This window comes from Neodiprion pinetum, chromosome 2 (genome assembly GCF_021155775.2).
Source record: "Neodiprion pinetum isolate iyNeoPine1 chromosome 2, iyNeoPine1.2, whole genome shotgun sequence".
Taxonomy (NCBI): domain Eukaryota; kingdom Metazoa; phylum Arthropoda; class Insecta; order Hymenoptera; family Diprionidae; genus Neodiprion; species Neodiprion pinetum.
The window spans coordinates 39,011,084-39,028,031 of record NC_060233.1 but is presented as its reverse complement, the minus strand read 5'-3'; the positions used below and the strand labels follow the sequence as shown (position 1 = coordinate 39,028,031).

General features: G+C 38.7%; 1 protein-coding gene across 4 annotated transcripts in view; it reads right to left on the bottom strand.

The window, feature by feature from the left end:
* trc (Serine/threonine-protein kinase tricornered) overlaps window positions 1–16,948 on the bottom strand; it is a 111,336-nt gene that overhangs the window by 53,636 nt on the left and 40,752 nt on the right. Inside the window, exon 1 of one of the 4 annotated variants that reach the window (XM_046611774.2) lies at window positions 1,341–2,306. The exons of the other annotated variants lie outside the window; for them this stretch is intronic. Coding sequence (XP_046467730.1) covers window positions 1,341–1,428 — 88 coding nt within the window. The 5' untranslated portion in view covers window positions 1,429–2,306. Of the gene's footprint in view, window positions 1–1,340; window positions 2,307–16,948 lie in introns of those variants that run through there. 4 annotated transcript variants of the gene reach the window in all.

Below are 16,948 nucleotides of genomic sequence, written 5' to 3'. Positions count from 1 at the left end.
AAGAAACAAGAACATTTAGGCCCTTGCGTAAGCTTCGTAAAAATAATATACCGCCGAACTACGCGGCCGCAAAAGCGTTATGCTACGGTAGCTCAACGACGAAGACGAAGACGACTGTACACAAAATCAGGAAAAACCGCAGCGTCCCCCAAAGTCACATGTTATTTTATACCGTGATCCATAAAAAATATAACACTGGGTTATTTGCACAAAAATAAATATGCGATACAGATACATAATATACACATATGTTTATAAAATACTATTCCCGTACGCACAGAGAACCGGAAGTTGCAATAGAATCGAACAAACGCGTCTAAAATCTGCAACCGTAACGTCAGTTGAAAATTCAAGTGTTAATTGAATGAAAGAAGAATAAGAAGAGACGTACATATAACGAGCACATTAGCAATCTCAAGAAAAGAACGTCTTTTATGTATATAATTAAACTGACCATGTTTTTCTTGCGAGTAATTTCTCTGAATAGCTACGTATTTTTTTCCCATTCTTTACCGTTAATTTTTTCAGTCGACAATTTCGCGTCACGATCCGCAAATAGATCGCATATTCGATTTGAATCAGGCTGTACAAATACAGTCACGGGTGAAAGTAGTAAATGTATAATAATGTCCTGCAAGGTGTGCGTCAGGAAATATATCGGTGAGACGATTACGGCGCTATTTCCGGTAAAATTTCCAAACGTTCAGTCGTCACGGTGACGAAAATCCGAATCGCTTGCTCAGCCGTTGATGGATTTTTATTGACTATTTCAAACGATCCCAGAAAAAAAATCGCTCCTTCTTTTAATCGTCATCTTGAATGAATATTATTACTATTTTTGTTATTGTTATAACGATGTTCAGCGACGCGAAGAAAAGCGTAAAAATCACAAACCTTGTACAAGTTATTTCAGACTTGCAAATCGTCGTAACGAGTAAGAAACATGTATTCCGGACGCCTCGCAAAATTCACGGTAAAACCTGTTAAATTAAAAAAGGCCTTCTGAAATACAATATTTAGGTATTCGCTGTTTCAACTCTCGAGGCGATTAAACGTGTCCAAGAGGAGGTAGGCGTACATCGGCACCGTGTATCAATGGCTGGTTGATTTATTTAAACTTGTAATAACGTAGAAAAACAGGTCCTTGTCATTTAGATAAACGTGAAGAGGCGGAGATATATATCGAATGAATATAAACACCCAAGGATAAACGTGTACAGGCATAGAAAAACCGAAGTAGAAGCCAAGTTATGCGGGGTATTTTGTATACACGTATATCATGTGTATATATACATATAAATATGTACGCATAATAATATAATACGTAAAAAACAACTCGCCTGAGAGATAGGACTTTGCGCACATCATGTATCCACACATTTGTCCGATCTTCGTCCAGACGGTCTTCAGTAATTCCGGATTATACATTTGCTCGGTTCCCTTTTTGCACGCGCACTACTATCAAATAAACAGCGTCAAACCCGCCGACACTGTGGATGAAACACCACCAGCACTACCACCAACACTACAACCTGCACATCTGGTTATCCACTCGCCAGTTGGCACAATTCGTTGTCGAAGAAATCGAAAAGTATGCAGAAAGTTGGCACACAGGGAGCAGCTGTCATCTATCTCTACAATTACTTTGATATTCCTTCTCAATGACCAATCGGCTTTGACCCGTTCTTCAATTGCCTCGGTATTTAAGAAATAAAGAGCGAACGTCCGCGAGGCAAACTATATTGCGTAAAAGATTCAGCAACGCCCAAGCCGATAGCCAGAGTTCAGAATTTAGACCTTCCTTGCTCTCCTTCTTCTCTTAAATTCCAATGAACGCAGACTTCCTAGCTAACGAAGTAAACCAATCGCGTAGAAATGGTATCAAGAATAAGGAAGATCCGATCGACGTGATTATCCGATGCCGACGACGAGTAGGTCAATCCCACCGAGCACGATTCACTTCCGATTCCTTTTTCACCACAAGACACTATCTCACCCTGACATTATTGTCGAATACCATTATGACCGGTGTGTGTGTGTGTGTACGTGAATACCGATTTTGTCCAAAGCACGTTCATCAGTCCAAGTAGAAAGAAAGAAAGAAAGAAAGAAGGAAATAAAAGAACGACTAGCAGGTATACCTAGTAAAAGACTCCCGAGTATCACCTGAGCAAAACGAATTCCCGTATCGTTCAACGACCGTTTAAACATTAACTAGAAACCCCGAGTACAAGTCTCGAAGTCTAGTGAAGTAAGTGAGGAGGTGGCCAGTCATTATTGTACGGTCGACTACGGCCGGTTCGCGGATGAATGTAACCGACTTACTGACTGCTGTCAAACACACAGAGAGACAGTCGGTCGTTCGGTCGTTCGTTCGTTCGTTCCCGGTTACCGTAGTGGTACACGGATGGGGGCTTCGTGTCCGTGCCCCATGCCCACGCTCCTATCTCCGACGGGCGAACAACGAGACGTTTTTCACGCGTGTGTGTGCGTGAGGCGTCGAAAGTGTGAGAGGATGGAATGGAATGGAATGGAATGGAATGGAATGGAATGGAATGGAAAGGAATGGAAGCGACGGAGTGGGTACGACACGAGTGCGCGAAGGTTTCCGAGGATGGTTGGGTGTACGGGTAGTTTCACCATGCCGGACCCTGGCGTTCTCCTTTACACCTATGCAACCGGAGGAAGCGTTGCGATGGTCTTGAGGAACGTGACCAGAGAGCCAAGACGATCCTTTCCAAGGGGCTACTGCACTCTTGACACGCGGTGAAAATCATTAATATTTGACACCTCGGTCGGCCGAGACGTCGCCGCCCACTTCCTCCGTCACAATTCCGACACGAACCGGTCTTTTTTGTTTCCTCATTTTTTAACCCCTAATTGTACGCTTATCCTCGTTGTTTGTCCGAAGGTCTCCGACGTTGGTGGAATATTTTTCGATTCGATATGTCGAAAGGGGTCGGTTTTTCTTTTATCGTTACCTTTGAAATTTCAGCGTAACGTTAAACAATCGACGAAAGGGATCGCGAGTATTGTGGCGAAATATACGATGCACGTTAACGTGATTACAAATTCAATCGATTATTTCCACTCTTCGAGCAACGTTCCACGCTCCGACGTATAACTTGTGCTTGCGTAAGAATACTCGCTGGCTTACGGAGCTAATCGTCCCGACCCACACCGTCGGAAAGTAGCAATTAGTTCGTTAACTAGTTAAAGTTATACAGCGATCCGAGTTGCGAGTAATTCCTAGAATATCTCCGTATACGTGTTTGCGAATACCGCATCACTCGCTAGGTCAGGGTCGAAATTCGAAGACTAGTTAGAAAACACTATAACCGATAATCATCTCGAAAATAAACGTACGTTCGACCGAACATCATTTTCTACCCTCGAGGTGTTTCCGCGAGAAACAAAACGTCAGAAATTAATAGTATAAAGTAATAAGAGTAAAACTAATTCGCGATCGGTTATTTTTTATTCTACAGAAAGCACGTATCGTCGTTCCAAAGCGTGGATGCTTTTGGTTGTTCCGAGAGATCGGAACCGGTATATTCTCCTTGAGCATCGACGTGTGCAACAACGTATCCACTGATTAATGCTGATGAATCACGAGCACCAATAATGAAACATAGAGGCGCGAATGGATGGGCCGACCGAAGAACAGGGCACGAGACCAGCGAGTGATTCGTAAAACGGTCGGGGTTCAAGCCGTTTGGCCCCAATCGCCGGTCCTGCGATGACGTCACCGATATAATCTTGAACGCGTGTGTTAACTAACTGTACTCTCTGTACGAGGAAGACGGGGCACGAATACCGTACGGTAGGGTGTGGAGCGAAAATGGAAAATTCATCAAAACCGATACGACCGAGTGAAATTTGTTTTGCATCCGCATCCCAAAAGTCGAGTTGATCCTCGGTTACGGAAAATAAATTTCAAGTTTCGGTTTTATCGGTCGATCAAAAATTCATGCTTTTTCCGTACCTGTGCGTGTATGCGTGTATTTTATATAAATTCGGATATTTTGGAAATAAACTGAAATTCATGTAATTCTCGTTCATCGTATGTTGTTGAAAAACTTGCAGAAAAACGCAAAGTTGTAATTGATAATAACTTAGAAATGAAATCTTCATTTTTCGCATTCAGGCTATGAATCGTCACAGTCAAAGTTGCTGTTACATTCCTTTTCTTTTAATTTTTATTCATCTTTGGTTGGTTACAACCAATATAGAGCTCAAAAATGTACAGGGTGTCGCCCAAAAAACGCTTCGTCCAAGAAGCAAAGGGGAATGAACGTTGAACATTTGATCCGAACATCCGATCCAGCGATTATTACTGATCTATTACCGAATCGATCATTCATTTCGAAGTGAAGATGAAGCCTGCGAGCTTCTTTTTAGTTTTTCACTTTGCACGATACCGCGTTATATTAAGATCCGTTAGACAATCCCTTTATCCGCATGTTTGTGGGCAGCAAAAACGACGTTGAGAGGAAAAAGAAAATAGAAAAACAACACTTTCTGCTCTTCTGGCTCTTTGACTGAACAATTTCAATTTCATTTCAAGCTTTCTATACGTCGCTTTCTATTCACATCATCGTGTGGTACGTAATTGCAGGTGGAGCTTACATTTCTCGCTCGTTTTGTAGACACGATACATTCGTTCGCCGCGTTTTTTCCTTTTTCCAATTGATATATATATAAATGTATATATGTTATACGAGCTGCAATTTGAAGCTTCAGTTCCTTTCTTTCACGATATCTATTTTTCGTCCCCGACTCTATTTCGTCTAACCAGGGCAAAGTGTCGAAAGCTTCCTCTAATTCAATTTCTGTATCTTATTTTCATTGAGCCTATTCCAACGTAAGTCCCAAGAGAGAGAGAGAGAGAGAGAGAGAGAGAGGTACAAAACTGCATCAAATTTTGCAGATACGCTACACGATACGGCTAATCAATAAGCCTATAAATTTTATAAAAATAAAAATCAAGTCAGGCGGGATACCGCGTTGAATTTAATTATGATCGCAATTAACCAATCGAAAGTTGAAACTCGTTGAGGCGTTATATCTTATTATTATAGGTAAGTATATGCACACCTCGTGCACACACGTAATCGTACACATATACGTGCAACAGAAAACGATACAAGTAAGTATATAATCACACGAGAGTAAAAGTAAGAGCGAGAAGGAAATCAGATTGGCATTCGGTTGAGAAATACGGTTGAAACTATATACATATATACATGTACCATGTAGCGATTATTTTCAAAGGATCAAGTTCCCGCAACGCGACGCATTTAATCCCCACCAACGTTTATAAACTGTATTAAGAATTTGCCGTACATTAAAGTTACACAATATTGTTCAGCAAAACTCAGTGCCTCAAGTCAACAAAAATACGTAACTAAATTAATCATATTACAATAAAAAATCATCATTTGCTTAATTCTATAACTTTCTTATACACACAACGACCATTTTTTACGATAAATCGTACACAGAACAGACGAGGACTGGACGGATTCACGGGACATGCGTGATACCCATAAATAGGCAGGTGTGGATAGATTAAAACGCGGATTGTAGAAAGAAAATACGCGATCGCAACGTGAGCGTTGCTACATCGTTTCCCCCTCGTCGAGACACACCTGTGCAAACAAAACTACCTGGCATATGTAGCTACACGCGTGATTATAGGCGTGTATATTACACACACACACACACCTTTACACAATTCTGCAAACAATTATTTAATTATAACAGCAAAGAAAGGGTGTGTATTCGCACGTGTGTGTGTGTGTGTGTGTGTGTGTTGTACCCTGTACTTCCAACCGCGGATACAATAATAGCCGTTCAACAATAGACGGAAGCAGAAACTACATTTTCCAATTACAATGCAAAGCAGAACTAAACAAACCGACTGCTGTTTTAAACTTCTATTTTTACTTTACATTATACGTTATACGTTGTTTATATATAAATTACAACCATGACGCAGTTTCGACAAATCATTTTCCCCGTTCAAACCGCAAAAGTAATTAACTCTTCAAAGAGTAGGTGAAAGGAAAAAAAAAAAAAAGCAAAATTTCTCCACCTGTTTTTTGCTAATGAAGAAGAGGCGTATAACGTGCGATTAAACTTGGAAATGTTCCACCACGCGACGAATTCGTCAACCGTGTAGACGACGGTGATTCAATTTTCGGTTCCTCTCGCAAGCATGCGGGAATTCTCGACTCTACCTAACGACGAGAACAGTTTTCTTTCATATTTTTAACTTTTTTCATCGACGCTAAAGTTATACCTATATGTACATCTTCCGACACGCACCCTGCAGAGAAATATATATAATATTGCATAGATAACGAGCCACGAGCCTAAATGGCGTTACAACGGGACTTTGCCTCGTTATGAAACAGCTCCGAATGTACATGCGTACGAGGTGGAAAACTATTTTGAAATTCTTGTCTCAATGCTGCGGAAGGAGCGTTGAAATAATGCTGTTTTCAATACCGTTTTTGTAGCAACGTCAAGATAATTGAAAAACTCGCACGACAAAAGAAACCTGTATATATACATGTATGTATATATAATACGTTTTTCAAATTTTTACCCTGACGATGATACACTATGCAGGAAACGAGCTTTTCGCAGAAACAGTTGAACGACTTCGCGGTATTGAAAACAATCTTGAAACTATAACGAGAAAATATTGCATCAAAAGTGTCCATGTTTGATCTCTCGTCTCATTGCCAGAGATTTTCTTCCCAAGAATACACGTAATTTTGAGGGTGGAAAAAAAAGAATATACATATAAATATACACATATTCAAGTTGACTAAAAAGGTGGAAAAGTAAATTCAGAATATCGAACAGAACGTGACCTCGGAAGGAATGTTGTACGGATAAGCATGTACATATACATGTATACATCTTCCCCGGAGAAACTCACGTGACCGACGGAAGCGTTCGTATCGAAACGTCCGTCAGGCGGATATCAAGGGAATTATCGATGGACCGCATAGCATTATCGGATGCTAGATGGGGACACATTTCGCTGGCGCCAGCTCAAAAGAAGAATCGTCTGTTTCTCCTCTCCTCTCCTCTTCTCGAGGTCGGATTATTATAACAGATGAGGTAATATTTTGATTTTTGCTTTTGAAAAGCCGGTAATAAATATTAGAAACGCAAGATTCCGAAAATTTAAGTTACGATAGAGCAAAGTTCTGAAAAGTAAAGTTTGCGGTTGAGTAAAATTTCGAAAAATAATGTTTCGATACGGTATAATTCCGAAAATTAAAGCGCACACGCACAGCGAGTAGGTGTAAAAAGTCAGAAAAACCGAAAATCCAAATGAACAAGATTCTAAACGTAAAAATATCGAAAATCCAAAACAAAGAAAGATTAAAGCGGGTAAATTTCACCAAGCCGTAAATTCACAGAACTCAAAATTTTCGATCATTCGTAATTTCGATGCTTCAGTTTTTAGTAATTTTCTCACTTTCGGACCATTCGAAACTTTGACGATTCGTCAAAGTTCGATATCTTTACTTCAACTTTCGCCACGAAAAAAATTCAAAATTCGCCGTTCTCGGAACTTTTCAAATTCGGAATGTCAACCCCGGGCCAGCTCGTTGCCTGGGTACAAGAATAAGATACAAGAAAAGTACGAGATGAATCGTCGTCTGTCGTTTACTCCTTCCATTTGTCGTCTTTACGAGTCGAGTGCATAGATGGCCAAGTTTGCCGCCGCTGCAGGTTGCTCCACATGCACCGATTTACAGAGAGGGAATTATACGATATTCGAATTCGCATCCTAGGCGATAAAAGCTAACAATAAAAACCAGACGAAGGTTAACGGCGATTCCCTCTCGCGAATAGGAAGTTTTGCGAGAGTTGCCGCCGTCGCTGCTGCTGCTGCTGCTGGGCGATTAAGTCTGGGGTTCAAGTACCTCGGTGCGAGTGCCGTTCCTCCTTGGTTCTTTTACATACGCGAACCAACATACGTGACAATGAGTACATACCCCTCGATCACGGGGTACTCGTCTTTCTGCACTTCGCGGTGACAATCTCTCTCTCTCTCTCTCTCTCACAGACAAACCGGAAGTAAGCAAGCACAGAGAGGAACGACGAACGGACAACCGGTAATTATTCTCATTTTCAACGCTACCTCTTCACACCGCGCTGCGTAACATCTCGCGAATCAAATCTCTTTGTCGCTTATAATATATATGTTGGTTGAAAGAACGCGTTGAAGAATTACAAAATAATAATAAAAATGAAACGTAGTGTCATTTTGCTGTTTTACGATGCAAGAATGTGAAAAAAAGAAGGAGGATGCCTAGATTATTTAGGTAAGTGAGTGTACCTGCAACGTGTAAAGAGAAAGTGCAACAAAATAAATTTAAAGGTGTGTTAATAGTCATCCGACGGTCAAATTATTCTTGTTTTCTTTTCTTTTTCATCTTATTATTACTTCCGTACGAGGTAGGAGAGAATTCACAAGTCTCAAGATCACGGCCGTGATGCGATTTCGACGCCAACGTATTTCGTTGAAGGAGACAACGAAACTGGACGGTCCCTGCCAAAATTGTTTTCGATCCAACCAATTGGCATGACGAATTGCGCCACGCTATTATAAGAACCGTATTAATTTTAGTCAACGACGAGTTTGTATATTTACTACAATCGAGGTCAGGCTAAAATCGAACACTTTTCGCTATCTGCTAAATCGTCCTGCTGCTGCCGTAAGAATAAAGTTTATGCTAGAATGATGAATAATTGTGTAGCGCGATGATTTGATATTTCAGGATACTACTAATTGTCAAAACTCAATTACGGTACTCTTCGTTCTTTAAATTTAAAAAATATATAGCAAATAAATATTGACATTACGAAAACTGTAGTTGAGGGTGGAAATGTTTTTATTTTATTGTCCAATTGTGAACCGTGACACACGCAATAAAACTTCGCTTACCCGTGTAGACATAAAATGTTCAGTTATAAAAAATTGTTCATATTGTCCTGTCAGCGTGTGTATATATATATATATATACATATATACATTATTTACCCACAGAGATAGAAAATGTCCTACGACAACAATAACGCGTCCGTCCAGGAAGTCCGCAAGTTACGCTCCGGTGGCTAGATATATCTAGGTATGTTATGTACATATACCAACCAACAACAGTGACAAAACAATACCAAGATGTAAAAACTAATTACTCTGCAGGCATTGTTAATTTCCCCCACCTCTAGCCGCATCAGTTGTCACCGGGGAAACTCGTTGGCCTCGGTATTAAATAGTTTATACATAGTAAGAAAAAGGAGAGGAGGATTTAGAATGAGATTAACAACACGGTATGGAATCCAATTAAACTTTAAAGCCATTTGATCATCCCCTCCCCTTCCCTTTTCAACATTATTTTACCCGAGTATTTTATACACAGCGAGCGATTGTAAAATCCGTAAGGAAAATCACGGACGATGAACAAACGAACAATGAAATATAATTTCGTGGTAAAGAAGTAAATAAATGACGAAATCGGATTTCTGCTTTCACCTGCAGGTTGAAAAAGGATAAGAATAGAAAAAAATCAAGTACCTGAATCGAAAAATGTAGGGCAGAATAAAAAAAAAAAAAAAAAATTATATTTCGCCTGAAGTAGCTAACTATTTTACACAACGTGAAAACTTGTCACCAGCGTGCCTTTTTCCAATATTATACACCAGAGATAGGTTATACCCACAAGATATCGCAAATATTTCTTACAACGAAGCTGAAAAACATCATTTGAATAACCGGAACAATATTTGAAGTATTCTAACCAGCGCGGATATACGTAACCGGATTATCCGCATCCAGCAGCAGAGTACATAATAAAACCGCGGGTGAAATTTGTCGAACAAACAAAACGGATGACGAAAAAAACATCGCCACGGTATACCGCCGGAGAGACAGATGATTAGGCCTTCGTGAGAGCGTGACAAAAATTGCGAGTAAGACGGAGAGAGGAGAGGAGACGAGATCTGGATAAACAATAAACCCGGTTTACGCGAACGAACGCAAACAATCAATTCGTACACATGCAGCCACTCGAAAAACGAGCGATGTGCTTACGGTGCGTATTTCCATGTGAGTTGTCGGATGATTTGGATCCCGGAATCGATACGTTTTCCAATAATTTCACTGGTAAGTGATTCAGGTCAGTTTCCAGATGCAGGGCATAATAATAATAATAATAATAATAATAATAATAATAATAATAATAATAATAATAATAATAATAATAATAATAATAATAATAATAATAATAATAATAATAGTGTAATAATAATAAATAGTATAATTGCGATAGTGACGGTGATAATGATAATAATGATAGTAATGACAATAACAACAGTAATAAATATCTTTAGATCTCGAAAGATCAGCTTCTCGACTCCTTGAATCGACCCGAGTAGAGTCTTCTCTTCGCTTATAAATTTACATGTATAATAGTAACAATATTTATTCGAGAAAGAAAAGAGATGCATCTGAAATAGGTATGAGAGGAGGGACGACCTTGTCGATCCAATCGTTCGTTCCGTACGTAAGATCTAAACAACGACAATCCCGCACCGCTAATGGTATTAAACGGCGTTCGCACATATCATTGAAAGAGATAAAGGACAAATTATTTATCGTCGTCTGATTAAATACAGCTGCGACAATTAATCAAGGGGAATCGTGAGGCCTTTGTCGATAATTCCAACTTCCCTCCGTCGATCCGTAAGTCTACTTCCCCCCCCCCCCCCCCCCCCCCCGTGTCAATTAGTTTCAACCGATTCTTTCCGTTCACAGTTTTTCCTATTACAATAAATACCTTGGATCCAGTCCGAAGAATCAGTCATTTCGCGAACACGTTGGCCTTGGAAAAACCGAACGACTGCAAAGACTAATATATTTATATTATATTATACAGACGGAAATTGGCGTGGTGAAACCGGATTTTTGCAATAAATTTTGCACAAGTCTGACAGTTAGAATTCCGGCGAAACTGACAACTGTGAGAAAATATTTGACGTTATTCTTCTATTTCAATGTTAATATATAGGTACGTATCGGATATCGGACGCGGATTTCCGCGAGTTATCGGAGGACAATCGATTAATGAATAATACGGCGGGGAACCTTCGACGCAAGCCAATTACCGATGGATGACGTCAATTTTCATCCAGCTGCAGTCCGCGATAGAATTTCTTCAATTTTCGCAGCGCTCCAGCGTTCGTTCGTTTTATCGTATTTTCATTCGCAGTAAGAATCGTTTAAATATTCAAATTATACACAAGACATGAAAAACGAGAGAAAGGTAAAATTATTTTTCTACGGAACAGTTCAACTACAAAGATCCCGGATAGACGACATCGGCTCGGCGGTGACACACGAAAATACTTACAAAACAGCACGAACGGTAGTTTTTGGGTCAAGGTGTAAAGAGGAGCTCATAACGAAATGATACGAGCAACGTGCGTACATGCATGTAAATATATATATATATACATATATATATGCACATACATATGTATGCATGCAAGCAAAAATCCGCTTCAGTAATCATCGAACGTACAGAGAAATGGCGAAAAAAAAATCTTCACACCCGCCAACACTCAAACACGACGAACTACGCGTCGTCACCTTGTGAGTTTCATCCGCACACCACTTACAATCCTTCGCGACCCCGACGATCCTTCGAAACGATGAAGTTTCGCCACAACACGAGTCTCTGGAATTCATTATGCTTTGACTGAATAGATTTCTCAGATAGACGGCAAAACGACAAGGTCAGACTTGGCGTTGCAGTGAATGAATTTCGTTACACATCGAATATATCGCAACGATGAATAGGAGAGGAGGGTGAAACGAAGAAAAAATAAAATAAAAATTTGAGAAACAACGTAGAACGTTTCGGTTGAACGAACGGAATTCATTCGGCATAAGTTTGTATACATTGAATAGGACGAGGAGAGACGCATGTTGTCTCATCAGAGCCTGAAGCGTGATGGCGAACTTGGGTGATTTGCGCGATTTGCAAATCGTCAACTTGTAAATTGCACGTTCGGTGACGTTGATTAAATCCGCAATCATTGTAACTGCATGCGGTGATGAAAACTGGCCATTGAACCGAAGAGCGTATAATGCATTCCCGCAAGACCGGCGGCAGTTGGTTCATAGATATGTGGATATTGGTTATAATAGTAGTTATAATGCGAAAGCAACAAAAGCAGAGATCGGATGCAGCGTGGAATTATTGCCTCTGCTGGAAAAATTCGTCGCAGTTCGGTGATATCGTGAAACGATATTGAAGTAACATTCGTCGCAAATGCACTCGATGAATTTCAAAGCATCGTCGTTTTCCATTAACGTCGATCGATGGTTTTCCTCGTCTCATTTTATTTTTTTTTTTTCTTATTACACACAATTACGTACTCATAGGTGAGTTAATCAAGTACGAAACTCTCGAGTAGCATTACCTAAACGCCGAAGGCCAAAAGTTAACCGAAAGGAACGAAGCAGCGATCGGTCGACCGGTGTTTTTCTCTTCGTTCTTCAATATTATTCCACAAAGATAAGTTGAGTCGTTAAAAGAAGTGTCGAGTCTAAGTTTGAGGTGTAAGGAAAATTTTTACAAATTTTTCATTCCCTTATATAATTGTCTGCATTATATCTAATTATAATTTTATTTCGTCACGAGTCGTTTATTCGAGTATAAAAACATATATAATGTATAAACTATAACGTGTATATATAATATACTTGTTTGTCGAAATTTGAAACTTTCTTTTAATTATTTACCACGCAACCGTTTCAATTCGTCTTCATTACCCTAATTTCATTTCTTTCCTTCACTTTTTTTTTTTTCATTTACAAACAACTCTCGCGTCTTTTTAGCACACGTCAAACGTAATAACGGATGTTTCCGGTGCTGAATGATAAACAAAATTTTACTCAATGATAGATCCCCTCCCAACTTTCTCTGTATACACCTGTATCGTACTAGAATATTCAGGTATAAGTTACTACGGGCACGTACATTACGAAGCGAAAGAAACGAACAAATCGCAGGGTTTGGCATATGGCGAATAATTGAGGACACGTGTGTCTTGAAGAGGAGAAAAAAAACAAAAAAGAACTTCTCATACGTCAAGAGACGTTATACTTACAAGGAAATACTTGTTTTTAACTACGATTATCCTCAATTTCGGGACGAACAAACAAAGCAAGAAATAAAAACAGAGCATAAAAAATAAAAAAAAAAGGTAAAACGCATGTCATAAGGAAGAGATAGAGAGAGGAAAAAAAAAGTGCGCGTTTATTTGATTCGTTTTTTTTTTCTTTCTTTCTTTCTTTCTTTCTTTCTTTCTTTTGTTTGCGAACACCCAAAACGCCTCTAGCCTAGGTAACTTGACTCGAAAGTTTTCTCCGGTGAAAGGAATCAGTCTTTGATTGACGCGTGAATTTTTTCTTCACCTTTTCTTCTTTCCTCTTCCTTCTTTTTTCATTCATTCCTTTACGCCCCCTCATCAACGTCACAGTTATTATATATGTATATAATTTTCAGGCGTCGGAACGTCTTCAGAAAATCGGAAAACAAAATTATTCTAGCTCGTTAAATATGTATATAATTGTTTTCGATTTTCTGAAGACGTTCCGACGCCTGAAAATCGTAACCCGCCTAAATTTCAAATAACACGAAGAAAAACGTTTCTTTCTCGGTATATATTTTACTGTAAAAATAACAATGTTCTACAAAATCTCTGACTGCGAGGTCTTAGTAGTCATTAGTGCTAGCGTGTTAAAAAAATCACCAGTCAATCTGGACGAATTGCACTTCCTCTAAATAATAAAAAAAAAAAAAAAAATGTCAGATTTCGAGGGTGTGCGATTCCTTTAGATTGACTGGTGACGAGGATGTGATTTTTTTCAGATAATAGCACCAATGCTCACTGAAATCTCGCACCTGAAAATTTTTTCGATCATTATTACCTTTACAATAAAATACATATACTGGGAAAAAAAGTTCTTCACATTTTATTTCAATAAGAAACTTGTATCACACTGCGGATTATCTTAGAGTTGGGGTAAAAATCTGAAAAAATTAGCCAATTGTTTCTAAATTATTTCAAGTTAATTTGAGGGGTGGGGCGGCAAAAATTCGTCAACAACCTAAAAATAAGGACGATACATTTCCACGATTTCAGCGGTGTCAAAGCTTCTGCAAACCTGCATAGCGACCATTGGTCGAAGCGAAGAGCAAAGGATATTACGCCAACTTCCGGTTTGCCATGCTTTCTTACCACGCATGCGCGTCAGCCAACACCAGCAGCCGGAGACTCAATCCGAAACACGCGATTCCAGTTTAACTACGGATAGTTAGGTGTGCATAGATGCATAGATACATACATATATATATATATACACACGGAGGATTTTCTATTATGGAAATTAGAACCTTGACTGGTAATTAGTGAGGTAACCAACTTGAGAGGTTTTACGAATATAAACGCTCACCGCCTAACTTTCAACAATAATCTCATGCAAGGCGGAGAGTTACACGATGACAGCAACAAAAACAACAGCAATAATGTACACAGATATATCGTACAATTCAAAAAAAAAAAAAAAAAATGTTTCGTCACATTTTTCACGACGTGCGTGTAAAGTTGGCGATATTTACATCATTTCTATTCGCGATTCGCAACATTTTTTTTTGCCGTATAATTGTTCGCAACATATTTTTTTGTTTACCGTTCCTCTGGCAATAACAGGTATAATATGATTTCATTATTTGAACTTTCAGTCTTGTTCACGTCGGTGTAATGTATTACTGAAAAAATTCAATTTTCTTTCTCCGCATTAACATCTTTACGTGAGAAATGAGAGAGATTGTGTACGAGTAGCTGATACGATGTCATCCTCGCATACGCTCCACGTGGGTCACATGAACTTTGACCGAAACTTGTGAAATTGGGTCAATTTAAAAAGTTGACCTCTAACGATACGAACGGACTTCTGCCTTGTTGATCCATCTGCAAGATACCTATCATATTTCACGTATATCGTGAAACTCGCCATGCGTTATACGACGACACTACATATACGTAAATATATGTGTGGAAGGAAAGAAGATTTGTCAACTCCGTCCGGAAATTCTAGATTCATTCAAGACAAGTAATTTATATAACCGACGATAAGCCCAAATTATTTTCAAACTCATTTAAAGAAGCTAACTTTTTTTTATAGGATATATTGTATATATGTATATGTATATATATCAGACTATCAAAAAATTCGATTTTTTTGTTTTTTTCAAAATTTAAGCTGAAAATATTTTTCGAAATGACGAAAAAAAGATGCTGTCCAAGTTTCAGCTGTTAATATTAATATTTAGAGGTGCCTCGTCGCTATTTTCTATTTCCCATTGAAGTAAAATGGGGGAAAAAATTTGTTTTCAACTTTGGAATTTTATAACTCGTCGACGTATTAGTGTACCGAGTAGACGATAACGTATTTTAGTCGGGAATTCAACGTTCTACAAAAAAGGTCTCTTATCATTTTATGATAAGTCTAGTCTTTCGAAAATTCTTTAAGGTCAAAAGGTATTTAAGGATCTCAAATAACTTTTGAAAGATTAGATTTATTATAAAATAACAAGAGACTATTTTTAGCGAGCCTTCGATGGCCTAAAAAACTAACTTCTGGTCTTATAAATTTTTTTCTTTTTTACAATCCGATACATAGTATAATAATTAATTAATCCCAACCTCGGTTATTTTCTATTTTGTTAAAAATATGCATAGCAGTTTTGATAGAGCACGCGTGCCGCATATGCGCAGATAAATCGCTCGAAACCCGATAGAGTTACAGGTATGCGTATACATTTTGAAGATGTTTCTTCCGGCCAAAGTGAAGCGAAAGTGAAATTTATCCCGGTTCATTGTCTTCCAAGCCTACAGTCTAGAATTCGACCCTAACGCGTCCCAGCGATAAAGAATAAAAGCGCACTTCCTCGCTTCCCCGGATACATCGACAGCGATCCCTTCGCACTTCCGGTTCATCGATTCGGTATCACGTTCGACGTATACGAATCCACGATACACGAAATTATTGTACAAAACTACAGATATAACCAGAAAATTTCGGTGATGATTGTGGAATCGCTTACGTACCTGTCGAAAGTGTGTCGGAATTTGTAAAGAATATTTTTCAACGCAAAAAACGTATATTGTCCAAGCTCACCTGAAACATAAAAGATAAAGGGTGGAATTAATGCTCTGCATCTTCGCTCCGCGAGCCTATATATGTAAAATTGTTGCTATATTAATATAATAATAATAATAATAGTATTACGGAAGTGTATCATTCTTGCAATTAAAAGATTCAGACTTCGAGAATGGGCGACAAAATTCGCCAATGGGATTAAGATTAAGGTGTTTTAATTTAAATAATAAAACGCGAAAGGTGTGAATATCCAAAATTTCCCAGGCAAACGAAGAGACGACCCTTCATTTTGCAACTTGAATCTTTTTATCGCTGTTGCAGAGTTAAATCTCTCATCGTAAAACGTATGTAACGTACGTTATAACGAAAGCGACAAAAGATGATCCGCACCTGGGGTGATTTCTTCAAGAAGATAGTAAACGCGATCGTATCTTCTTTTCAATTCGTTGGCATAATTTTAGGACACAGCCTCGGAAATTATATTCCAATTATCAGGCGATAAATGATAATTGAAAATTCCACATTGCGTAAGGAAGAGAAGAGAAACGAAAAGAAGAAATTACTTAAAGTATAACGATTTGCGAGTTAAACGACGCGTGGAGATATCTGACAATGAGTTTGAAATAAAATTGAAAGTATCGCGGTGTATAAGATAACTTGTAAGATATTACACACTTATATACA